Source organism: Perca fluviatilis, chromosome 14, assembly GCF_010015445.1.
Source record: "Perca fluviatilis chromosome 14, GENO_Pfluv_1.0, whole genome shotgun sequence".
Lineage (NCBI taxonomy): Eukaryota > Metazoa > Chordata > Actinopteri > Perciformes > Percidae > Perca > Perca fluviatilis.
The window spans coordinates 5,789,114-5,815,630 of record NC_053125.1 but is presented as its reverse complement, the minus strand read 5'-3'; the positions used below and the strand labels follow the sequence as shown (position 1 = coordinate 5,815,630).

Sequence of the window (26,517 nt, the reverse complement as noted above, 5' to 3'; positions counted from 1 at the left end):
ATTTAACCTGCAGAGCCTGTGGGTGGGTTAAGTGTCAGGACAGAAAGCAGTGAACAGTTTCATGTTGGAGTGGGCAGGAAAAAAAAAAAAAAAAACTCAGTTTATACTATAGCTGTATGGGCTGATTCTCCATTTTACCATTCTGCAATCATCTGGGGCCGGACGGCCTTTAAATCAAGGCTGCACAAGATATTGTTTTCTTATCGTCTTATCGCAATATCAACTGGCGCAATATACACATCACAAAAGACACTCAGATTTTTTTGTGTTAGTTGAAAGAAAATATCAGTAGAAAACTGCACTTTAAAATGTAAATGTCATTCTCTTTTTTTTAGTTGTGCCTTTTTTATTCAAATCAATGTTCAATTTGTTCCATAACAGAATGTTGGAAATGATTTCCTTTTTTATGTTTTAAATTTGTCCTTGAGAACTCTAACTTGTGTAACTTCTGTTGTCAGTTAATTGTAGCGTTGACCGGCATGAAATCGGCATATGTCAGACTGACCTGCCGGTCGCCGGTCATGGCAGAGCACGTGAAAACCAGCCAATTCCAGTCACCGGCCGGTCTATCGGTGCATCTCTAATAAATATATAGCCGTATATTATTTTGGCTTCCCACAATTAAATAAACGTGATCGACTGTGATATTGATGTTTAAAATGCGTGACTTTTTTGTGGCTTTCTCAGACGTTTTTGTCACTTTATTTCAGTTTCATCATCATTGAGTTTCTCATATCAAGCAAAACATTGATTACATTTTATTTAATTTTTTTTTATTACAACAACCGGTTTCATTGCCTGAATATGAAAACACTCTGCTTATGGTGGAATTTTTTAGTCTCAAAGTCGGTAAATTTGAACAAATTCTGCTCTGAGAGTCAAGCAATTGGAGTTTGAAAACAGTTTCCTGGCTTTTTGGTGTAGTGCACAGCTAGGCGGGGCCAAAATGTATTGTGAAACTAAATTGATAAGCGGGCCGGATCAAAATTTGCGAGGGGCCGCATTTGGCCCGCGGGCCTTGAGTTTGACACGTGTTTTAAAGGCTGCATTACAGTAAAGTGATGTCATTTACTGAACTTACCAGACTGTTCTAGCTGTTCTATTATTTGCCCACTTTGTCATTATATCCTAGCAGACTTCTGGTAATTTTTTATGTCCGAATAGTCAAATATCCAGGTTTTTTTTTTTTTTCTCATGCAAAGATTTGTACATTAGCAGGATGTCCCTCCGCCAGATGTCTGTGTGTTGCCGTTCTCAAACTCCATTCGCTACGGGAAACAACAACCTTCGAGCTAGTGAGCTACACGCTGAAAACCTGCAAGTTTTGAAGACAATTTGGATGGTGCAACAAGGCAGGCCTGCTTGGTTCTTTCAGGGAATGATTGTAAAGATAGACAAAGAATATGTTAATGGCATTTTACGTTTTGGGACCAATTGGTGGGATTGCTGTGGATGAAGTACACGCGGCGATACACTGGTATAAGAGTAAATGAGGTTTAACCATGTATCCAGCTCATTTAAATAGCTCATGTTACTGCTCTTGTGTCAACAGTTAAGTTTTCTTTTGCATTGTACAAATGTTCCACCAAAACAAGTCCCTTCCAGAGACTATTTAGCAGAGCCACCGTCGCTGCGTCCGGAGATTAGTGCTTCCCAAGACCATTGTGATTGGTTTAACCCTCCTGTTGTCCTCGGGTCAAATTTGACCCAATTTCAAAAAGTTTCTATGTTAGAAATTTGTTTCTTTCAACCAGATTGTAACGTGGATGGTTCCATGCAACGCTCTTAACAAGTAAAATAAATGATCAGTAAACTACTTTCATTGAAAACTTGGAAAAAAACAACAACAAAAGTGACAAAAAAAACCGACAAAAGTGTTGGATAAAAAAGCAATTTTAAATTTTAGACCTCGAAAATCCAAAAGTTGCAAACAACCCATAGCGTTTTTTTCCCCTCCTATCCCAGAATGCATGTGTGGCGTAGCCAGACCTTACTCCACAGCGCTGTGGAGATACAGTAGGTCTGGCAATGCGAGACTACCAAGAATATAGCAGCAGGGAATCGAAAGCAGTGCTCTGTTTATTCAAATGTCTATATAATAATCGCGATCTCAGTGTTGTGATTATCTTTTCGACCGTAGTTGTGCAGCCCTCCACTGACTTTTCTGTCCAGTGTTTTATCCTGAGAGACCCATTACTTGCACCCGCCCCCAGTGAAACCAAATCCTCCTGTGAACTTCATACACAAATTCCTTCAGTCTAATTTGAGAAGTGACACATTTCCTCCCACCCAGTCCCCTCCACTCCGTGTCTCCCTCTGCCCTCCTCTCTTTATTTCCTCACCCACTGGAACCCCTTCTTTTCTTGGGGATCACCTTCAGAAGTAGTCACAAGTCACGGCTGCTCGTACATTGGTGCGTTTAAAGGGAATAGTTCAACACCCATAATCGCTTTCTTCAGCTGTGTCCGAGATAGATTTCTACAGTATATAGTGCACTATGTTTAATGTCTGCCATTTTATTTGAGTGTCCGAATGAGTGTGTCAATGTATCCAGAAAATTTCACAATAGAAAGTGGTGTCCATGGCATACTCACTACAGACAAAACTGATTGTCTATTATGTTGACTTACGTACGTAACTTGGCCTAATTTACGCAACAAACTTACTTTTTTGGATTTCAACCCAAACCTTTTTCTAAACCTAACCTAAGTACTTTTTTTTTTTTTTTTTTCAATTCACAATATTAATTGTTTGGCGCCTGCATAGCTCACCTGGTTGATCATGCCCCCCATGTACTAACGCAGCGGGTTCAATTCCGCACTGCAGCCCTTTGCTGCATGTCATTCCACCTCTCTCTCCCCTTTCACATCTTCAGCAGCATAAAATGCCCAAAAAATAATCTTAAAAAAACAGCGACTGTTTCACAGCATGCTCTGGCCGCTTGAAAATACGTTTCCCTCAAAACACAAATTAGAATGCAGTTCAGTTGTCTGGGAAAGTCATTTTTTAGGAGACGGGGTTATGTCAGACTGTGTGATATCCTGTGGATTGTGCCATTTGCAGGAATTGTGATGCAGTGCCAGTAGACTATTGCTAATATTTTTTTATCATTTTAATTTAAGTTTATTCTAAGCTTGAGGAACTGCTCGCTGTTCGATGTCAACATCTGTATCCTCCCACCTTAAAACCTCTCACTGTTTGCCATAAATTATTTTCTCACTCCAAACAAACCACACTGCAGCTTTCATGGAAACGGATGGTAAAGGACTGAGCATCTGTCAAACTTAGGTGCTATAGCATGCTGTACTGTACATGCATAGTACGAGCAAGCCTTTCCCTGCTCCCAGAACCAGTGGCTCATCACCAATTCAATTAAAGTCAATTTATTTATAGTCAAATCATAACAGGAGTTATCTCAGGACACTTTACAGCTAAAGTAGGTCTAGACCACACTATAATTTACAAAGACCCACCAATTTCCCACGAGCAATGGAATAATGAAGAGTGGCAATTATAGTAACAATAAAGCTAGTGGAACTATGACTAGAAATAATAGTAGTAGCAGATCAAGGCGTAGTAGGGCATTGTGGGGCATAGCAGGACATTGTGGGGCATAGCAGGGCGTAGTAGGGGGTTGTGGGACATAGCAGGACATTGTCGATCATAGCAGGGCCTAGTAGGGCGTTGCGGGGCATAGCAGAGCGTTGTCGGGCGTAGTATGGTGTTGCAGGGCATAGCGACAGCTGCAACCATGATTTATGAGCCACCCCAATCCAAGGAAATCTGCGAAGCGAGAAAACATAAGGACTCTGCAGAATAAGCTCCCCGGAGATAAGTTAGTGACAAGCATTTCTGGGACATGAATGCATGCAGATGGAAAGAGAGAGGAGAGAAGAGCTCAGTGTATCCCGGCAGTCTAGAGCTATAGCATCATATCTAAGGGCTGGTCCAAGGCCAACCTGAGCCAGCCCTACTAGGGTTGGTGGATGAATCGGACAACTCCGAAGAGAAGCAGAGAAGAGGAGGTTCCATCCTTCCCTCTCTTCTTTCCCCCCCAGCATTGTTATTCTCTCTACTCTACTTCCCAGCAGCCTCACTCTCCCTCCTCTCTTTTCCCCCTTTCACTGTTGTTCCCGCCACGCAGCTGTCACTGCTATAAATAATTGCGATGCAAACACCCCCCTCCCTCTTTTCCTCCCCCTTTCCCTCTCTCTTACATGAGGTCCTCCCTTGATTTTCACCAACATGGACCCAGTGTCTGTGATGTCACCCGTTGGCTTTTAAAGAGAATTAAAAGTGGAATTTGTGGTAGGACTTATCTTCATGTTGTCAATTGTAGGAATTATTAGAATATAAAACAGTAGGGTGGAACATGGCTGGGTATGCGCCCATGGCAGAGGGCTGGATGGCATGTAAACATCCACAGCAATTTTTCAAGGCAAGGCAAATTACACTAGAGGGGGCAGTGGAAATCAGGTTGGCTGAGTCAGTAACATTATTTCAATCTCTTCCTGAAGGGTAATTTTCAACCTGGACCCTATTTTCCCATAGCCTGGTCCTACCAGACTCTGGTCCATTTCATTTGTCCAGAGAGTCTGGCCACTCTCTATTGACAAGTGTTAACTTCCTTGAAGGCGGGTACTCTAGATGAACATGTGAACAGGAACTAGGGTTGCACGATATTGACAAAATGTTATATTGCGATATTGAGCATGAATATTGCGATATCAATATCCATTTTGATATTCTTAAACATATGTAAAAACAAGTTATGGGAAAACACAACAGGTTTTCGTACAACAAATGGGTTTATTTGAACTTACAGTAGAACCTGAATAAATAAATAAATAGTTTTTTTCCTGGATATTACTACTTTATACACTCATCGTACAGTGTGTTGGTTTTTGAGTAGAGCTGGGCAATATATCGATATATCTATCGTTGATATGAGACTAGATATCGTCTTAGATTTTGGATATCGTGATATGGCATAAGTGTTGTCTTTTCCTGGTTTTAAAGGCTCCATTACAGTAAAGTGATGTACTTTTCTGAACTTACCAGACTGTTGTTAACTGTTCTATTATTTGCCTTTACCCACTTATTCATTATATCCACATTACTGGTGATTATTTATAAAAAATCTCATTGTGTAAATATTTTGTGAAAGCACCAATAGTCAACACTGAAATATCATTGCAGTATTGATCTGGAGGTATTTGGTCAAAAATATCGTGATATCTGATTTTCTCCATATCGCCCAGCCCTATTTTGGAAGCGAGAGAAGAGGTTGGTTCTATCTTACGCGCTGTATTAGCTTGAGCAACATCTGTTGGCTTAAAGCCAAAGTTCTTCCATGCTGGCGAGGAGGTATTCTTTTTGGCTACTAACGTTTCCTCTTCCATCTCCATAATTTCCTCGTCTCCCCGAGCCACACTTATCTTCTTACTTTTCTGTCTCTTTCTGTCCTTTTCTCGCTTCACACACTTTCTTCTTTCGATGTCTCTATCTCCCTCTTCACTAAGAAGGGGAGGGACAGGGCAACTGGCCAATGAAATATGCCACCGGCGCATCGCAACAACAAAAAAAACGGAATATCGCATACTATTCAGGACATTTTCGATATTGATATTGCACAACGTGATATTGCAAAAAAAATGAGTCGATGCATCGTACACCCCTAACAGGAACATCGGAAAACTACAAATTTCAAATGTTACAGTTGTACTCCCAATCAGGCCTGTAACCCTGCTGCTTCCCCCCCCCCCCCATACTGAAATGCAAACGATGACAGCCCTTCATGTTGCCCACAGCTAAGTCCACCATCCAGAATGTGTGAGTCCACATTCTCAGACCTTTAAGATTGTCCAGTGCTACAGCAGACATGTCTCCTCTACCACTATTTCTATCACAGTGTGGATATGCAGCTGTAGGGGCCAACCTGTGTCTGAGACAAATGTGGTATTGTTTTCAGGTATAGTATAGTAGTTGTTTACTGTGTCGCGCACACAGTACTACAGTACAAGTGGCCAGCCCACATAGACTTACAAGAAACCAGACATCCTCCACACACCAGAAGCATGATCTGAAAAAAAGATACACACAAGACTTTTACAGTTGTGTATAAATCCACAGCCTCAAAGGAAAAGAAACGACATTTCATCACGATTCTTGGTGAGGAGTCGATTCAGAATCGATATCGATTCAAAACAATTGAATAGATAGAAAGGGGGGGGGCACTATTTTCAGCCTCTTACGCCACTAAAATACATTATGAAACATAAACTGGCAGTTAAGCTAACAGGTTTTGATGAAGGTCACTGTCTGACTAATCTGGATCAACGACAATACATGTCCAGGTTAATGTATGAGAGGCCGTATAGGAGGTAATTCATACTTCTGTCTTACACACACTATCATAATCTTGCATATACACCACTATACTCATACACACACACTATTATAATCCTTTTACATGTATGTATGAGAGGGTATAGTAGTGTATGTGAGAGAGTAGCTATAGTAGTGTATGTGAGAGAGTATAGTAGTATATGTGAGAGAGTATAGTAGTGTATGTGAGAGAGTAGCTATAGTAGTGTATGTGAGAGAGTATAGTAGTATATGTGAGAGAGTATAGTAGTATATGTGAGAGAGTATAGTAGTTGTATGTGAGAGAATATAGTAGTGTATGTGAGAGTATAGTAGTGTATGTGAGAGAGTATAGTAGTATATGTGAGAGAGTATAGTATGTGTATGTGAGAGTATAGTAGTGTGTGTGAGAGGTATAGTAGTATATGTGAGAGAGTATAGTAGTGTATGTGAGAGAGTATAGTAGTGTATGTGAGAGAGTATAGTAGTATATGTGAGAGAATATAGTAGTATATGTGAGAGAGAGTATAGTAGTGTATGTGAGAGAGTATAGTAGTGTGTGTGAGAGAGTTTGATTGAAACGGAAGGGAGTTTGATTACTCAGCTCCTGATTGTTGTTGACAAAGAAGGCGGTATTTGATGGTCAAATTCGGCACTGTCATTATAATAGTTTGGCTGAAGTGGAGCTGTAATGGGAGAGAGAGGCTAACTGAAGCTGTGGTCTTCTAAATAATAATTTAGGAAATGGTGAGCTATTGTCAACGATGTCCGACAATTAAATTAAGTCCAACAATTCTGATTGGGATGCAGAGATTATTCAGGGGTAACTGCAAATCCAGTAGCCTGGCCCACTAGCACTGCTACTCTAGCTAGCTCAAGAAACACGGGGGACCCCGTACCAACGAGACAGCGTTTGGTTGGACGTCAAACAGGAGAGTAAATTGATAAATCTGCTTACATAAGATGTATTGATACCACAGTTTATACTGTACAATGTAATTTACTTTGACTAGAGAAAAGCTAAGCTAGCAGCAGCAGTTATGGAAGCATACTGGTAATTGTAATACCCATTGCGCTCCTGTTATTAAATTTCAAACACATTGTAATTTGCTATTCAGTGCGCAGCTTATTGCAATGTAGTTCTGCATTTATTGGATTTCACCTATCTTTGGTAAAGAGAGAGTAGGCGTATTTACACAAAGATAGGTTAAATAAGAATGCTCGGTCTCCATCGGCTGGCTTAGCTAGCTAGCTGAGTTGCAATCATCTGACTGGGTGACGATATTTAGCCTGTGTGTGTCTTTGAGTACCATGAAAAGCTATATAAATAAAATGTATTATTATTATTAGTAGTAACGAGTGCAATATACATGTTTACATATGTTTATTACAGTGAATAATAATCTAAATACTACTAAGCAGGGCTCTCAAGTGCTTATTAAGATTTTAGAATGTCACTCTTGCCTGTCTTCAAAACTTAGAGCCCTGATTAAGGTGTGGTGAAGCCACATATTTGTTTTATATTTCTGCAATCTGTGTGATTTGTTTCTGACGTTCATATGAATGTTTAAACCAGCTTGGTCAGTGCTAAATATACTACTGTGATTAAAGGAGTTAAATAAAAGATGTCATTCATATAAATTCATGCATCACCTAATTTCATCATCACATACAGGCCTGGCCTCCAGTAAAGAACAGTTTGTTTAATATATCTAATCTTGTGTTGTTCATACTATACAATGATTTATTACAGATTATCTGGCCAATGCTGGGTGTCTAAGCCTTTGAACGATAGAAGACAAAGATCTCTTGGTGGAGGATATCATCATGTCAGCTGGTTCATCGAGTTAGTGGAGCACTTCAAAGGTTTGTGTCACTCAATTTTTGCAAACAAAATTAACCCTTCTAAGGTGTTTATTTTTTTGTTCCACAGCCAATGTTCCGGGTCTGGTGGACCCACCACATTATTAGGCTTTTAAACAATACAGCCATAAAAAATTATGTAAAAAGGTTTACAAGCTCATTACCAATGATATATACATCATTTATGGTTCATATTTGCCATTTACTCCTGTGAGATCATATGATCATGATTTTGTGAGTAAACAAGGAAATTCAATTATAAAAAGGAAAAAAAAAATGGAAACAAGATTCATTCATTATCATCAGTCATTATCAGAACAGGTGAAAGTACTTGAAATGTAACAATTTTGTAACTTTGTGTGAGAATAGCAGGTACAAAGTTTCACAGCACCTACAATTATTACACTTGGGTCCAGTAGACCCGAACACCTCATTGTATTAGTTATGTGTGAGGGGTGTACCGGGTACACTAATTGAAAATAAGTTATTTTTATGTTCTTCAAAGAAAATGAGCCAAGGCCAATGAGTTTGAGTTACAAAACATAATAAATAGCATCATTTGTGGGACAACGGGTCCCACAGACCTGAACACCTTACAAGGTTTAAGAATAATGAAAGATTTAACATATTTTTAAAAGCCAGTGTACAACCAAACATCCGAATAAAGGCTTGCATGTATCATATAAAATCTTAAAATCTTAAAACGTAAAGAACATCAACTTTTAGATAGTGGTCAAAGACAAGGCCTTTTGCATAATCAAACTACTGTCTTATAAGTCATCCCTTTCATGTGCTGTGTGATAATTTATCCAATTTGAAAAATTATATTTGTATCTTTCATGATACATTTTTACAGGTCAGGAGGGAAAGACCTTGGGTTCTTATGCAATAAGAATGCACCCAGATGCTTTAGACCGTTTTGTAGAGCCATCCCCACTCACCGGATGTACTAGAACTTCACAGTGGGGGAACAAAAGAAGCAGAGGAATGTGTGCTTTTGGAGGACTACTGTGGATGTTGAGGGTAAGTATTATTGCTAGTTATGGAATAAAAATCTTTTCATATGCCCTTCTGTCTTCTTTGTCTTTCCCTCCTTTTAAAAAGTTTTCTACATGCTAGGTTTAATTTATTTTTGGTGTTCTTTGGTGTATTTCTTTTCAGAGCAAGAGGGACCCTTGCAACTTGGGGTATCCTGGCCCTTTGCGACGGGAGCAAACGATATTCCACCCCTGGTCTTCTCTCCACTACCTTCAGTGGTTTTCTCCATGAGCTGCCCTCAGACAAGGCCGTCATTTACCCACCGCAAACACATGCATTAACCTGGCTGCGGTTGCCAGTCCTGAAAAAATTCGAGGATTTTAAGGAAACTATGGATTTTGCATTAAAAACACTCAGGGATTTGGTCAGGAATGACTTCCAAGAACTCCTTAATATACATTATTAAAATCTGTTGCCTGTTGAACTTGACTAAATTGAAGAGCATCGTTGTCAATAACTCACCATTTCCTAATACATTATTAATGTCTTGTTTAAACAATTGAAAATGGAATAATCATTTGACTGAAAAGGAAACTTGTCAATGGCCTTTATAACCTTTATTAATTGTCTTGACACTAATGAAGTTCTACTAGTCACTACTCAAAAAAATTGAATGTCATTGGCTAGTGGGTCTACATCTAAACATAACTGTTAATTGAAAATAAAGTCATTTTCTGGAACAACAACATTGAAGTCTCAAAAGGAATTTTGGGGGGTCTCATTCATAGCTTGTCACCCTAACTAAAATGTTCTGCATTGCCTCTGCACTGTTAAGCAACCCGGCCGAGCCGGAAAAAGATAGAAATTAAGGTCCCGCTGCGGTTGGGACAAAGATCTTCAGCTCTACACCAAAGCTTCCCTGATTGGCATCCTCTTCAAACTGCTGGTTAATCAAGAGCAAGAAAGAGATTGTCAGAGTATAACCATTGAGCTCAGAAATTTATCTTTCCAAAATGACACTTTCATGGCCCAAATTGTCAGTTTACCTCACAATTCTCTGAACACACCACAGTGTATCAATGAAAAAATAGCAATGTTTTCCCTCATAACCATATACTTCCACAAACAATAACTGACCTTGAAAAGAAACTAAATAAAATAAGAATAAATGTTTTTGTCCAAAAGGTTGTTTTTTCCCTAAAAGTTTCTGCTGCTTGATTTAAATGTTCCTTGTTCCTCTGAGTTGGTTCTAGCTGTACTTTCAAAGCAGCAAGCCCACCAGATAATGATAATTTAAAATGGCCCCTTTAGCCAATGAGGAAGTGAGAATTTAAACTGTCTTCCTGATTGATCAAACCAACTTCCTTTTCAACTATACTCTCTCACACACACTACTAAACTTTCTCACATACACTACTATACTCTCTCACATATACTACTATACTCTCTCACATACACTACTATACTCTCTCACATACACTACTATACTCTCTCACATACACTACTATACTCTCTCACATACACTACTATACTCTCACACACACACTACTATACTCTCTCACATACACTACTATACTCTCACACACACACTACTATACTCTCTCACATACACAACTATACCCTCTCATAAATACATGTAAAATGATTATAATAGTGTGTGTGTATGAGTATAGTGGTGTATATGCAAGATTATGATAGCGTGTGTAAGACAGAAGTATGAATTACCTCCTATACGGCCTCTCATATTAATGGCCTCACATTCAGCGACGCCTGTGTGTGTTGCCGTTCTCAAACTCCATTCGCCTCGGGGAAACTGCAACAACCTTCGAGTTAGCGAGCTACACGCTGAAAAAGTTTTGAAGACAATTTGGATTGTGCAACAAGGCAGGCCTGCTTGGCTCTTTCGGGGAATGATTGTAAAGATATGCAAAGAATATGTTTAGGGCATTTCCTCTCTAATTGGATGTTTTGGGACCGATTGGTGGGCTTGCTATGGACGAAGTACACACAGTGATACACTGGGAAGAGCAAATGAGGTTTAATGTATCCAGCTAATTTAGATAGCTCACGTTACTGTATTGTGTCAACAGTTAACTTCATCTAACATTGTACGTGGCGTTTTGTTTTTTGAGGTGCAAAGCTCCGGATGCCGCGACGGTGGCTCTGCAGAATAGTCTCGGGAAGGGACATAAGACGTCGCACACAAAATGAAATGAAGTTAACTGTTCCTTGCCACCTCGCTGCAGTGAACTCAAAAACACAGTGCCAGACCTCATTTTGTGTTTGCTTATGAATGCGCAACAATGGCTGGAGACAGTTGTCTCCCACCTGTCAGGTTGGGAGGCTCTTGTTTATGTTTTGCAATGTATGGTTGTCATAGTGACAGGATTAGCTTGGAGGGGCTGTAAGGGATAGGGGGCAGGTGTGTGTGTGTGTGTGTGTGTGTGTGTGTGTGTGTGTGTGTGTGTGTGTGTGTGTGTGTGTGTGTGTGTGTGTGTGTGTGTGTGTGTGTGTGTGTGTGTGTGTGTGTGTGTGTGTGTGTGTGTGTGTGTGTGTGTGTGTGTGAGAGAGAGAGAGATGTATTGATACTATTTCTGAACACACTCCCTCTCAGCTATATTAGTATGTAGAATCTATTTTTGGTGATGTCACCTATCGCTGTCCCACACACACACACGCACATTTAAACACAGGGTGATAATATTATCAATGGACTTCCGACATGGACAGTGTGATTACATTTAAAGAGGAGACTGATTCTCTTTGTCTTTGCTGAGTTAGACAGAGAAAATCCAGCCTCATTATATTGTCTTACCTAAACAAATGTCTCACAATATTAACATTACCCTACATCCACAGCAAACATCCAGCTGATATATGTAGGGCTGCAACTAACGATTATTTTCATTGTCAATTATTTCGATGTTTGTCGGTTATTTTCTCAATTAAACCGATTAGTTGAAAACGGTGAAAAATGTGGATCAGTGTTTCCCAAAAACCCAAGATGACGTCCTCAAATGTCTTGTTTTGTCCACAACTCAAAGATATTCAGTTTATTGAAACCAATTTAATAGTTGACAACTATTTAGGGCTGGGTATCGCCAATGATTTCCTAAATTGATTCCATTGCGATTCAAAAAGCCCCGATTCAAATACATTTCCGATTTGATATCAAATATATTAGGGAAATTTCAGTTAAGTTACCAATTTTGCTTTGGTGTAAAGGAGATTCTCAGAGAACTTATGCTGTAAATTGTACAAACAAGAAGCAACCCTCGGACATTCATAATGCACCGGGTTAATGTTTGCATTAGGAATTGTTTAAAGTTATTTTTATTTAACAGGACTGACATGACAGATAATATCCGATCACTCAAACAAAAATCTAGGGCTGTGCTCGATTGAAGAAATTCTTAGTCGACTAACACTCATTCAATTGTATCGACTAATCGATTAGTTGATTTTAATCGACAGATCTGTAAATCTGAGTTTCTCCGCAAAGAGTCATGCAAAAGCACCACTTTAATTCTTGTGTTTACCAGAGATGTGCTCGTACGTTTCTTGGAAATACGTCATTCAGCATGAAAAAAGCATAAAACATGACCAATCGACTACAGAAATCTAAGTTGACTAAGACCAAAACGACCGATTAGTCGACTAAGAGGGAGCAGCCCTACAAAGATCGATTTTAATTGGAGAATTGATTATTTTAACCCAGCCTTACAACTAATTGATTCATCTTTGCAGCTCTCAATATATTAAGTCCAGTAACAAGTCTTTACTAAGCTTACTAGTCCAAGTACTAGTCTTAGAGTTTACTGAAGACTAGTACTGATATTGTTTGTGCTGAGATTCAATTTTTCCATTAGGGATGATACAGCAAACAAACTGCAGACAGTTATTTCCATAGCGATTATTGACATTGACCCCATAGGTGAACTGATGAAGGTAAGAGCCTACACATTGCAGACATTCCAAACCAACAATACCCGCTGCAGTATGCCCCAACTGTTTTCGTAAAGCGGGGATATACATTAGTCCCAATTTAAAGTGCTCATATTATGCTTTTTGGCTTTTCCCCTTTCCTTTATTGTGTTATATATATTTTTGTGTACTGTATGTAATCGGTTACAAAGTGAAAAAGCCCAAAGTCCACCCCAAAGGGACTCACCATGTCAAACAGAAAACACTGTTCACAAACTGCTCCAAACAGCTCTATTGTAGTCCAGCCTTTACTTCAGAGCGTCACTTTGTAACACACGTTATAATGCTCACCTAGCTGCTAGCGTGACACGCCCTCATACTCTGCTTCTGACTGGCTAGTAGTCCTTACCTAGGTACTGCTCATGTGCGACTCCCAACAAAGATGGAATAAAAGTGTGATGCCTCACTCTGTAGCTAAAACGGAGAGCTCAACACACAGGGTGAAAAGAGGAGCTTCAGCATTGTGTAGTACAACAAAAATATGGTGTTTTTTGAAAATTAAACCATGTAAACCTATTCAGGTACAACCTCCTAAACACAATTATGAACCTGAAAATGAGCATAACCTTAGCACTTTAAGTCATGTCTTTGAAGTCTAATCTGATTCCAATATGAAGTTTTCCATATGGTTCAGACTTGGTAACAATGTGGGTATTTGTAGAAATGTCACTGCAGATAAATCCTCTTGAGTAACTAATGAGTTCGTAGTTGTGTATGGAAGCCACAGTTAGGATTAGTAGTTGAAAGCATAATATCCAACAGCATGTCAGTCCATAGCTGGGCCCAGTAGGAAACTGGAGCCCACACGGATGTTTCTTTAATTACTTTTTATTAGGTGCAAGGACAGCAGAGCGCTGCAGTTTACTCCTGGGCTCAACAACCCACTGACATCTACATTGATTTGCCCTTCTATCTATCCAGGGTTTCCACACGGTCTTAAAAAGTCTAACATTTCAAAATTATTTATAAATTGTCTTCCAGGTCTTCAATAATTTCAAACAGTTCTTAATTTTCCTACGCCAATGTAACGCTACCTCTAATCTAATGCTCATTGAAATGCTCCCTCCGCTTTAGGATGGTTTTTATTTTGTCGCTAGTCCAAATATAATTCACTGTATTATGACTACAAATGAGACCAACATGCAACCTATATTGCAGCCAATCTAGACCAGTCCTATAATGCCAATGAGGAAATTGGGGAATTGTTTCAGACAATGTTTCTGGACTCTGACATCTGACTCTTTTTTTTTTTGATGATGTAATATAGGTCTTAAATTTCATTCATAATGGTCTTATAAAGGTCTTAAATTTGACTTGGTGAAACCTGTAGAAACTCTGCTATCATGTATCAACTGTCATTGTAAACAATATATCCTTATATAAGGGAATATCCTTATTCCCTTATTAGCAGGGCAGGTGGATTTTAAAATCCACTGGCTTTAAAAGCCACACAGGCTTTTTACCAGACAATTTGTTTTGTCTAATAAAGGGGAAATACAGGAAATGCACAAGAATCGTTGTTGGACTTAAGAATACTTATTTAAGTGCTGTCAAGTTATTCATGATTTACTGCTGTCGTAAATCTGCTATCTCACTGGCTACCTGCCAACGTGACAGGTAGATTGACCGTTTCACCCGGCAATGGAAAAATTCAGTTGTTAAAATTCGGGTGGTTAAAGGTTAAGACACACTTGTTGACTCTCACCGAATGCGACTCAGTTTTTCCTCTGACTAAATATGATAAAAATAGACTTCAAAAAGTTGGTAACAAAAATGATGTCCCTTCCCCCAGCACCCTCAAACTATACATTTCCATACGGTCTCTTAGAGTTATAAAGTTCCATAGTATGTGGATATACATATCTGGTAAGTGCCGCATTAATCCATCAAACGGTGTGGCATTTACCAGGGTTTTACTCTGATGCCTTTTTATAGTTCCCTCATGACCACGCACCTGTCTCAGCCTTTGTTGTTGAGTACTGCGGGGCTTTTAACACGTCTGCACACTGAAAGAAAATACGTTCCCTCCTTCACAGTGGAAACTTGGTAACAGAGATTTCAGCAATTGCAGTAGGGTTTCATTATTGCACACGGGTGTCCCTCCAAAAGTGGACACAAAGTAGTAACTCCAGCAAGATTCTCATTGAGTGATTTTAAAGTGACATACATTTTCTAGATAACATCCCTCCGGCAAATACAAATTACAAATACTTAACCTTTGCCTGGGAAAGTTATTCAATCCAAAATGTCCATAAACACTTCATTGTAGATGAATTAGTGTATGTGTCTGAGAGCGACTCTCTTTTTGAATCTGTGGATGGAATCAGAACAGCGGAAGGTGTGAATCAGATACCAGATATGTTGGAAATGTTTTGAAATACACACTATGTGTAAAGTAGATGAAAATTGCATCACGATATCAAATAATCCAATCAGTTGGGGTATGTGAGCAGTGCAGTGTGAGCAGAGCAGCATAGAGAATTTATCGGAGTCTCAACATTGGTGTTCTCGATTACTCCAAGGTACTCTATTCCACTGAGCAAACTGCATTCAGGTACAACATTAAGAGACCCACGGGACCGCCGGCAATTTCGGGGCTGTAGTTGGCTCCGTTTTAAAGCTAGTGTGAAGATAAACTAGAGAACCTAAGGCATCCATTGGACATGTCATGCTAGCTTGTTGGGAAGGGGGCTAAATAACGCTCCAAACTTAAGCAAAATTTTGGCAAGGGAAAAAACTGGCATGGCCATTTTAAAAGGGGTCCCCTGACCTCTTACCTCAACATATCTGAAAGACAATGCAGTCTATGAGTACCCACAAGCCTCCCCTTTACAGACATGCCCACTTAATGCTAAACCCATGCAGTTTTTGTCATGCTGTATAAATGTGTTATTTCTGCCAATTGTAAAAAGGCTGTATTTGACTATTTCTGCATGCCGGGGTCCCTAAACAGTCTTGGAATTGCATAAATTGGGTGTGACTGGAAAGTCAAGACTTTTGGATTCAGTGAGCCCAATTGTATTTCTTTGTGATGATGTTTGTCCCAACCATTTTTTTTAAACTTGACCCCACTGTCCATTCAGAGAATTTATGGCTTTTCTAGGTATATTGACAAAATGGGAAGTGGTTTCCAGAACAGAAGTGCTCGCTATCCGATCTTGCAAAAATCTCCGTTTAGAAAGTTTTTGATACCAAACCACAGCATAATTTTTTTCTATGGTGTTCCTTAAAGGTGCAATATGTAATATATTTACTGTATTAATTAAAAAAATGACCACAATGTGATCCATGTCATATTATGGGATGTGATGGAACACTGGATCCTACAGAGTTGTTTACCCAACAGCCGTTCCTTCTGAACATAAGCAGAAGCAGCTTGATTCTGCTGTAGCACTGTCATGTTATCTGTGCTGTGGAGCAGCCAGACACCGTCAGGCTGCTGTTGTCTTGGTGTTGTGTTGAATATTTAATAAGTCTTTTCTGGGAAGCCGTTGCCCGTCTACACAGCTACATTCACCGATAACCTGCATTAGGGTGTGTAGACGTCCTGAAGAAGCCCCGCCTCACACATGTTTAACTAGCTGCCTAAATCATCCAAAAACAGGAAGAATGCTTTTCAATCCATCCATTAGATATTCATTTTAAAAACAATATGACCATGTTGTGATATCATTTTACAACACATGTTCTGTTGTCCAAATGAATGATTCCAAGCAAATCGTTACATTTTAAAAAGCATCAAAATTAATTGATGTTGTTGAGAATTGTCTGTAACGCATCACAGTTATAATCCATTAGATAAACATAATTTCTGTTTCATTATTTTATACATGATTTGCATCTATTTTCCATATTGTATATTGATTAGTCAGACATGAGGATCACACCTTTTTTTTGTTTTTTTTTTCATATTTGATCCATCTCTGTAAAATAAGTCTGAGCTTCATTTCTATCTATATCTTTTACATAGAAATTATTAGTGTGGCACACCCACAAGAGATTTGCTGCCACTGGAAAAATATATTTTTCTTGATTAGTGATTGGCCCAGAATAGACCAAAACGGAATCTACCGATTTTTACAGTTTTCAGCTGTGATCCATAATGAAAATCATGCAGAATTTAGCGGACTTTAGGGTCAACATGTGTTAACATTATGAGTATTTTGAGTATAGTATTTGTTAATGTTGTTCTGTAATCTGCTGAAAATCTGCAGAAAATTCTGTTGAATTCTGCATCTGCAGATTCCGTCTGCCCTGGTGATTAGTGGAGTATTCATCACTTGACCTAAGAATTAGCCTGACAAGCCAGACCCACATCCAGATGTTGGGTCTGGGAACTCACCATTGGCAGGGCTCAATCCGAGGGGCGGGATAATCGGTTGTCTTTCAAATTCCCTCTGCATGCAATAGGCTACAACCAACCAGAGCAACCAGAGTTGATAGATTAAACTTTTGCCGTATCTGGTCGGCAAAACTCCGAACACAGCTTCCTTTTTGAAGAATGATTTCAGTCCCGTTCTTTGTTCTTTTCTCAAAGAAAAACTTAACTCCAAGTCTTCCAGAGTCGCGGCCAAAGCAGATTCGAAAGGCCGCTGTTCGCCAGCGGCAGCCATCTTCTTTGTTTTCAAGTAGCAGGGAATTCATGCGGAACTGTCGCAACTCTGCCGTCATTATGTTAAGCCCGCCCACCGACTCTATACACGATGTGATTGGCCTGACTAGAGTTTGGTTTTTCCAGCTCACAAGCCAATGGAGAGTTGCTAGACGACCCTGGCTGTAAATTACGTTTGCTGCCGCTAGGGTGCGTCTAGATTTCTAGGCTACCTAAGAATGGAACTTCAAGGACAACCCTTTGTATCCAGATATGTGAACACCTACCAGGGTTTCCTCCAGTAGTTTATAGTGGAGATGCCCCGCCTCTCCTAAAATCAAATGTTAATAAAAACAAAAAACCTCTACCAACAAGTTAAGACAAACAGCCCAATCGGGCACAATCAGGCCAGGCAAGAGCTCGCCACCTCTGCTATCACATTTTGGGTGGTGAACCTTTTTGAATGACACCGAGACAATGTTTCAAGATCTGGTTTGAATCTGAATAGAGAATATGTGATTCCATGTGGTTTTTAAGAGATGTATGACCAATATTACACAAAATAAGCATTTGGTTTTGAGTTGTTTGCCTGTCTGAACAAATCTCTGAATCTACCTTGATGACACTTCCTCCTTCCTCTGTCCTATCATCTGTTTTCTTATCTGATTTCTCCCTCCCTCTGTTCTCCATCACTCTCCTTTAGTGTAATCACATTAGTCTCTCTCTCTCTGTCTGTCTGTCTGTAGAGCTGAGGGGAAGCAGAGACCCTGCCCTCCCTGATCGGAGAGGGAATCACGACCACAGCTCCTGCCGCACAGACCGCCTTTGCCTCCGTCATGCAGACCTCGCTCCTTCTCCTCCTTTCCCCAATCCTCGTCCTGTCCTTCCTCATCCCCGCCTGCTCCTCCCAGAGCGAGGCAGACCTCACCGTTCAGACGCGCACCGGTCGAGTCCGCGGCATCCGCATGCCTGTGATGGACCGAAGCTACGTCACCTCTTTCCTGGGCATCCCCTTCGCCGAGCCGCCGGTAGGGAAGCAGCGTTTCCGTCGCGCTGAGCCCAAGCGTCCGTGGACCGGGGTGTACGACGCCAACGCCTACCCCAACGCCTGCTACCAGTTTGTGGACACGTCGTACCCAGGTTTCCAGGGCAGCGAGATGTGGAACCCCAACAGAGATATGAGCGAGGACTGCCTGTACCTCAATGTCTGGGTGCCATCCTCACCCAGGCCACACAATCTCACCGTCATGGTGTGGATCTACGGCGGAGGTACTTGGTCACGACTTATTCACAATGAGACAAAATATAAATCTGTTAGACATGACTTATTCTTCCAGTGAAAACATTGGGTCAGCAGTGCACCAGGTTGTGCAGCTTACACTCCAGCAGGGAGCATAAAAGATTACTGTATACCCAACCTTGTAGTTGCTTTTCTGGTGCCGATGATGGATCAATGAAAATTAGGGTTTAACGATTTTGGAAAATAATCTAACTGCGATTTCTTTTCTTTGTTTACCAATATTGCGATTGCAATTTAATTTTAAAAAATTTATTATTTTTTAAGCTCTTTGTCTTCTGTATTATTCAACAAAGACAAGCAATACATAATTGTATAGTATGAACAACACAAGATTAGATAGATTAAACAAACTGTTCTTTCCTGGAGGCCAGGCCTGTATGTGATGATGAAATTAGGTGATGCATGAATTTGCATGAATGACATCTTTTATTTAACTACTTCAATCCCAGTAGTATATTGAGCACTGACCAAGCCTGGTGTAAACATTCATATGAAAGTCAGAAACAAATCGCACAAACTAAAGTGCTGATTGCAGAAATATAAAAACAAATATGTGCCTTTACCACACTTAGTAGTATTTAGATTATTTAATTATTAATTAATTTAATTATTATTTACTGTAATAAACATATGTAAACATGTGGATTGCGATTGTGATTAGGTAACCGCATTTTAACATATCGCGATATTATTGCAAATGCAATTAATCGTTCAGCCCTAATGAAAATTAGGAGGGACTGAGTTGGGGCTGGAATTCTACTTGCCCGAAGTCAATTTTTACTACCCCCCCTATACAGAAAAAAATAATATAATGGCGAGCCTCCTTCTTCCAGGACGCTTATAAAAAAGCTCTTTCGCTTTAGCTCGTACGCAGCCATCCTCTTCTTCTTCTTCGTCTTCGTCTTCTTCTTCTATCAAGACAGCCGCCAGTCATGCGTCACTAGTGCCAACTCCATTCTTGATTGGCCAACGGCTTGTTTAAATCAAATCATCAAACAAGCATTATCCAACATGGGCAAGGGGAGAGGGACAAGAGAACGATAATGTAATTTATGATACGATAGGGCAAGTGGGATGTTATACAGTATTTACTTGCCCAATGTGGCAAGATCTTGATTCAAAGATCTGAATTAAGTCTGAAGAGGCAACTGAAGCCGGGTACTGACTGGTTGATATACGTGCTTTACACCTGCCTCTCCACCAATCACAGGGGCTTGGCACTCCTGGACAACATTTCTGTAGAGTTTAGATAACATCCACACATCATGGCCAATGATTTATGCAACTACTGGAGAGATTTGATCAATTTTCAGGTTATAAAGTAAAAATACAGAAAAATAAGACAATGCAATCCAGACTATGACGGTGTCTTTCGTTTCCTTATAAATTTGAAGATATTGGACACCTCTAGACATTAAACATCTCTATCCATATCCTTGAAACATATCCATATCCTTGTGTCTTGGATTTATAACCACAAGCAAAGCTTCTGTTTGTGGGAGATTGTGCTACAATGGGTTGACACTAGAGCTGAGCAAAAAATCGATTTTATATCGATATCGTGATATGAGACTAGGTATTGTCTTACGGTATTGAAATATCGTAATATGGCATAAGCGTTGTCTTTTCCTGGCTTTTATGTCATTTTCTGAACTTACCAGACTGTTGTAACGGTTCTATTATTTGCCTTTACCCACTTAGTCATTATATCCACATATACTGATACTGATGATTATTTTTAAAAATCTCATTGTGTAAATATTTTGTGAAAGCACCAATAGTCAACACTACAGTATCGTTGCGGTATCGATATTGAGGTATTTGGTCAAAAATATCGTGATATTTGATTTTCTCCATGTCGCACAGCCCTAGTTGACACCACACTGTGATATTTAACATTCCCAGGGTTCTACAGTGGGTCCTCTTCTCTGGACGTGTACGATGGCCGTTACCTAGCTCACAGTGAGACGGTCATTGTGGTTTCCATGAACTACCGGATCGGTGCCTTTGGCTTCCTCGCTCTGCACGGCAGCTCTGAGGCTCCCGGCAACGTGGGTCTGCTGGACCAGAGGATGGCACTGCAGTGGGTACAAGATAACATCCATTTCTTTGGTGGAAACCCCAAACAGGTTAGTTTCTCTCTGCTTTGATTTGTCTATCCCACTGGTTCTCAAACTGTGGTAGAAGTACTGCTACTTGTACTGGTGGTACGCAAGCTCCCTCTAGTGGCACGGGATGGAATCTCTGATATATTTTTTTTTTAAGAAAATTAAATTAATTAAGCATTTCTTTGCCTTGGTATAAGTTTGCTAACGTTACATAGTCACGTTCATGAACATAGTAATGAGCTGTGATGGCAATATAGGTAAAATTAACGGTTCAAAACACTGCAATCGTAGCTCCAAACGGGAACTATTAGGAAGTGTAGATGAGGAGGAAAATATTTTGAGCAGCCCTGTTGAAACTATAGTGGACGAGCACAAGTGCTAGTCGCTACTAAAGCAGCGGCGGTGAGGTCTCCACAGCACCTGTTAGCATAAAACGGTGCTAAACAGTAAGGAGATATGACCCGTGTTACCTCAAATTTAGATAGGAGGACGGAGGAAGTACAGCGTGGCTGTGGCTGTCAACAATAAATGTTTTTAGGAAGAAACCTTCCTCCTGCATGAACTGTCCATAGCTGAATAGGGTAGGCCTATGCTACTCTATTTTAACGTGGGACATAATGGTGGTATTTAGAGAGCCTAATATTTTCTGAAGTGGTACGTGGTGTAAAAAGTTTGAGAAACACCGGTATTCTTCCTACACAAAGAGCTCATTTTGACCCTTGCTGTCTTTTACCAAACAGGTGACTATCTTTGGTGAGAGTGCCGGTGCTGCTTCAGTTGGATTCCACCTCTTTTCTCCGGGCAGCCGGCCAACCTTCACCAGGGCCATTCTCCAGAGCGGGGTCCCCAACTGTCCCTGGGCCTCGGTCAGCCCCGCAGAGGCCCGCAGACGGGCCACCTTGCTGGGCAAACTGGTTGGCTGCAACGGAGGCAACGACACCGAGCTGGTGGACTGTCTGCGCGGTAAAACTCCACAGGAGCTCATCGACCAGGAGTGGCAGGTAATGCAGATTCAGTCAGGAAACAGTCAGTGAAGTTCACTTCATCCTCTTTTAGGCCTTGATGCACAGGCATCACCACACACTGAGTCAAAATAAACTAGAGCACTAAATGTGGATTAGTCCGCCGTTGGAAATAGTCCCTAACAAACTGTTTGAATAACGTTTGTTAAAAACTGCAATGCCCAGCTGTTTAAGGAAAGACTGAGCCTCTCTAAAAATGAAACTATATATTTGTGGTTTGTTTTTACATCTTCAGTAGGAAGCGGTGATCTTGGAGCTGAGAGCCACAGACAGAGTAGGAAAGTCAGAAAGTATTGAGAGATGGACCAACCCATTATTGGTTTGGGTCGTTTCATGACAATTGTTGACAATAAGAAAAAGCCTTCAAGTTTGGCATTTTGTCTGCAAATCTGGCAACTTTCTGTAGAAAAGACGCTAGTATTGTCCGACGAGCATGCGAGGTTTTTCTCTCTTGTGGCCGCCAAAACAGTCACCTCTCTCTTCTGTTCTGTGACTGACGTCAACAATATGCAAATGAACGTATGAAGTCATCTAGCTACTTTTAGCGACTTTTGGAGCTAGTGCTAGCTACTTTCATTGGAATTAGAGTTGGCAACGCTGCAGCGTGTTGCAGCACGTCCACCAGACTACACCGCACAGGGTGAGACGTAAGTGAACTGTAGGGCTGGCCTGGATGCAGGAGTCTGTTGCATGTCATTTCATAGTCACTCAGATCAACTCAGTGGTCCGTTTGTCATCCTGTTCTGAGCAGGTCCTGCCGTGGTCAGCCCTCTTCCGGTTTTCATTCGTCCCTGTTGTGGATGGCGAGGTTCTGCCAGACACTCCCGAGGCCATGCTCAGCTCTGGCAACTTTAAAGACACTCAGATCCTGCTCGGGGTCAACCAGGACGAGGGCTCCTACTTCCTGCTGTACGGAGCTCCGGGCTTCAGCAAGGACAACGACAGCCTGATCTCCAGAGAGGACTTCCTGGAAGGTGAAGCTCACTCACAGCTGGAAAGAATTTGTTGATATGATTTCAGAATTTGACAATTCTGTTAAGGTCACTACACAATGACGCTTTGGCTACTTTGAGACCGTTCGCGGAGCGGATGTATCGTTTAACTGGCTGCACCTGCAGCGCACACACGGCGTAGGATTGTGTGAGTCACAGGCGAGGTGGAAAGCTTTTGCACAGCGGTGTGAAATGTCATTCTACTGTCAGCTGTTATCAAATGACGCAGGGGAGGGAAACAAGAACCGAAAACAGAAACTCTCAAACCCAAACTGCCTATACACTCAGTGACAGTCATTAAGGCATTTCCTGTCTATCGGTAGTTTCATTTAAAAGGAATATAGACACTTTATGATCCATGTCTGTGTAAAAGGGCTGTGCGGCCATTAAAAATATAAATAGAAGTCTGTCCTATTTCTACGCTTGTAGAGTGGAGCATACGCACTACTACCCGCTGCTCTTGTGCCAGGTGTAGCCAGTTTCATTGGTTATAGTGGAAGCATAGTGTAGCCAGCTTGTCAGTCCGAAATGTCACGTTTACACACTGCCTCCGAAAGTATGTCCGTCATAAAGAAATTCGGAACGGGTTACATTTTCTGCGTTTTTTTCCCTGCATTCCTAACAAACATTTTGATGACAAGGAGAAGGTATGAGCCTATCCAGAAATGCACCACAGGAAGACGCTTGCAGAGTGCAATGTATTCTTTCATAACTCAGATAGTCGACTATCAACAGGTCGGATGGTAATATCCAAGAGGATGAGGAGGAGGAGGAGGAGGAGAATGGAAGAGGGGAAGATGAGTGAACGTAGACCGAAAATGAGAGCAATAGTGTAGTGATAAAGACACAGAGCGAAGGCTGCGCAACTCCTTCAGGCGCCAAACGCAAGAAACCGCAGGCAGAGAGGACAGCCTAGCGAGGTACCGTCAACGGAGAGAAGCGAGGGATGAAATGAGAAGGAGAAAGAGGCAGAGCGACCGCAGCGTCGCATTTTGTGTTTTGCGAAAGTTATCGCAACAGCTTAATTAATGCGCATCGGACTCAGTGTGCAAGGTGTCTGTGCGTGACGAATTTTTAGGATAACGGAAACGAAAAAACGCAAACAAAAATTTCGGACTCTTTAATGGGATTTATTAGAGAGAATCATAGAAATCCCAACAATCAAATTAAAAAACAAACATTACAGGCATGATTATGCTTTACCACATCACAGCCTCAGTTTTACATCTAAAATAATAAGAAATGCACCTAAAAACTTTTAAACTTCACTTTGCCAGGTGTCAAGCTGAGCGTACCGCATGCTAACGATATTGGCCTGGAGGCAGTGGTGCTGCAGTATACTGACTGGATGGATGAGAATAACGGGCTGAAGAACCGCGAGGCCATGGACGACATAGTGGGCGACCATAACGTCATCTGCCCACTGGCGTACTTTGCTCGCACCTATGCCCAGCACACTGCCCTCAAGACTAACATGGGAGGAGGGATGAACAGTGGAGGAAACTCCCAAGGTAAGATATGTGAGTGTGTGTGTGTTTGTGCTAATGTGTTTGGGCATTCTTAACTGCCAGGATAAGCAGCAGATGTTTGTGAACACATTGTCTACCCCAGGGGTCAGCAACCTTAGGCCCCATGGTAGCTCAACCAACGGCACACTAGCAATAAGTGTGCAAGAGAGGTTTTTTGGACATGGCATCTTTCACAGCCATTGGCAGGAGCAAAGCCTGTTATTTACGGTAGTTTGATTGACTTTTCTTCTCATCCGCATTCCGCGAAGACCCACCCTACTCTGCCTCTGATTGGCTAGTTGTGTGTGTGTGTGTGTGTGTGTGTGTGTGTGTGTGTGTGTGTGTGTGTGTGTGTGTGTGTGTGTGTGTGTGTGTGTGTGTGTGTGTGTGTGTGTGTGTGTGTGTGTGTGTGTGTGTGTGTGTGGTCTGTCATGGGGCGGTTGGATTTATTCAAGCACTTTAGAAAGATTCATTAAAAGCTTCTTTCTTTACACATTTTAATGTACGGCAATATGTTGATCACAATAGGCTGTATATTAACTTATTGGGAGAAAGCAGGTAGTTATACTGTTAGGGTATGTCAAATCAAGCATTGAGCACCCCCATATAACCAAAAGGGCATGATTCTTGTTTCATAACTATAGAAATAAAATCATCCATAGTCCGTTTTATTTCTAAGTTACAAACTGTCAACTGGTCGAAATGGCAGAGTTTTGGACGGAGGCTGGCTGAAGCTCCAATCGAGCGCCAGCGAGCACGGTAATAGTTGGTGGAGCGAGCCAGAGAGTGACTAAAGAGAGCGAGCAGCGAAAGAACAAAGCAGAGAATCAGAAATAAAACATTGTTTCATCACTAGAAATGCAGCTGTAGCAAGCATCTCACTACTCCACATTCATATTTAGACGCAACAAATGATATATCCAGCTACAAAAAAGCCTGAAAGTCGGAAGTTAGAACGGAAGAGTCGTTCCTATAAAGATGATAGACCTACTCGTCTTGTCGCAATGTTGTAAACTGGCTTCTTTCAAAACGTTGCAGACCATCGCATTGCAAGTAGTTGCAAGTTTCACCTCTTGTCACGAATCTCTGGTCTGAACTGGGCCTTTGGTGCTAATGTCCACCAGACCAGACCAGACCATTGGTGTAGACCCAAAATAACCACTCATACCTTTCTCCTTCTGCTCCTCAAGGAGGGGTCTACCTCTACCTGTTTGACCACCGAGCATCCAACCTGGCATGGCCGGAGTGGATGGGTGTGATCCACGGCTACGAGATCGAGTTTGTCTTCGGCCTGCCACTGGTGAAGAGACTCAACTACACCGTAGAGGAGGAGAAACTGAGCCAACGCATGATGAAATACTGGGCCAACTTTGCGCGAACTGGGTGAGGCATCTCACAGAGTGGAAAGAGTGAATCTGCTGTGTACTTGACTATAACTAGTGCAGTGCCTGTTCAAGGGTTAGCCTGTTGGAAACGGGCAAAATAATTGGCCTCCTGTATTGCATCTTTGCAGCTTTCTCCAGAACCATTGTACCCTAAAAAAACGTATAAAAGGCCCCAAAAGCAACTCAACTGTTTATCACTGACTTACTGTGTACGTCTACTTCCGAGGAAAACATATTGCCAATATAGGAGTTAATAAAAGTGTGTGGGCCATCTTGGTTCACAATAGAGTGCGGATCGGACCGTTTTTTTCTGTCCGAGCCCGGCCCGCGTACGACAGGCATTAACAAATTAGAGCAGTAACCGAACCCTGCCAGAGCCCGACAGGCATTAAGGCATTAAGATATTTATGTCCGAGCCCA

At 41.2% G+C, this 26,517-nt stretch overlaps 1 protein-coding gene across 1 annotated transcript in view; it reads left to right on the top strand.

The window, feature by feature from the left end:
* The window catches only part of ache (acetylcholinesterase), a 36,972-nt gene that overhangs the window by 6,149 nt on the left and 4,306 nt on the right, over positions 1 to 26,517 (top strand). The window contains exons 2-7 of the mRNA XM_039823387.1: positions 18,529 to 19,051; positions 20,988 to 21,211; positions 21,931 to 22,191; positions 22,964 to 23,186; positions 24,482 to 24,715; positions 25,903 to 26,095. Of these exons, the coding sequence (XP_039679321.1) occupies positions 18,619 to 19,051; positions 20,988 to 21,211; positions 21,931 to 22,191; positions 22,964 to 23,186; positions 24,482 to 24,715; positions 25,903 to 26,095 (1,568 nt within the window). The 5' untranslated portion in view covers positions 18,529 to 18,618. The remainder of the gene's footprint in view (positions 1 to 18,528; positions 19,052 to 20,987; positions 21,212 to 21,930; positions 22,192 to 22,963; positions 23,187 to 24,481; positions 24,716 to 25,902; positions 26,096 to 26,517) is intronic.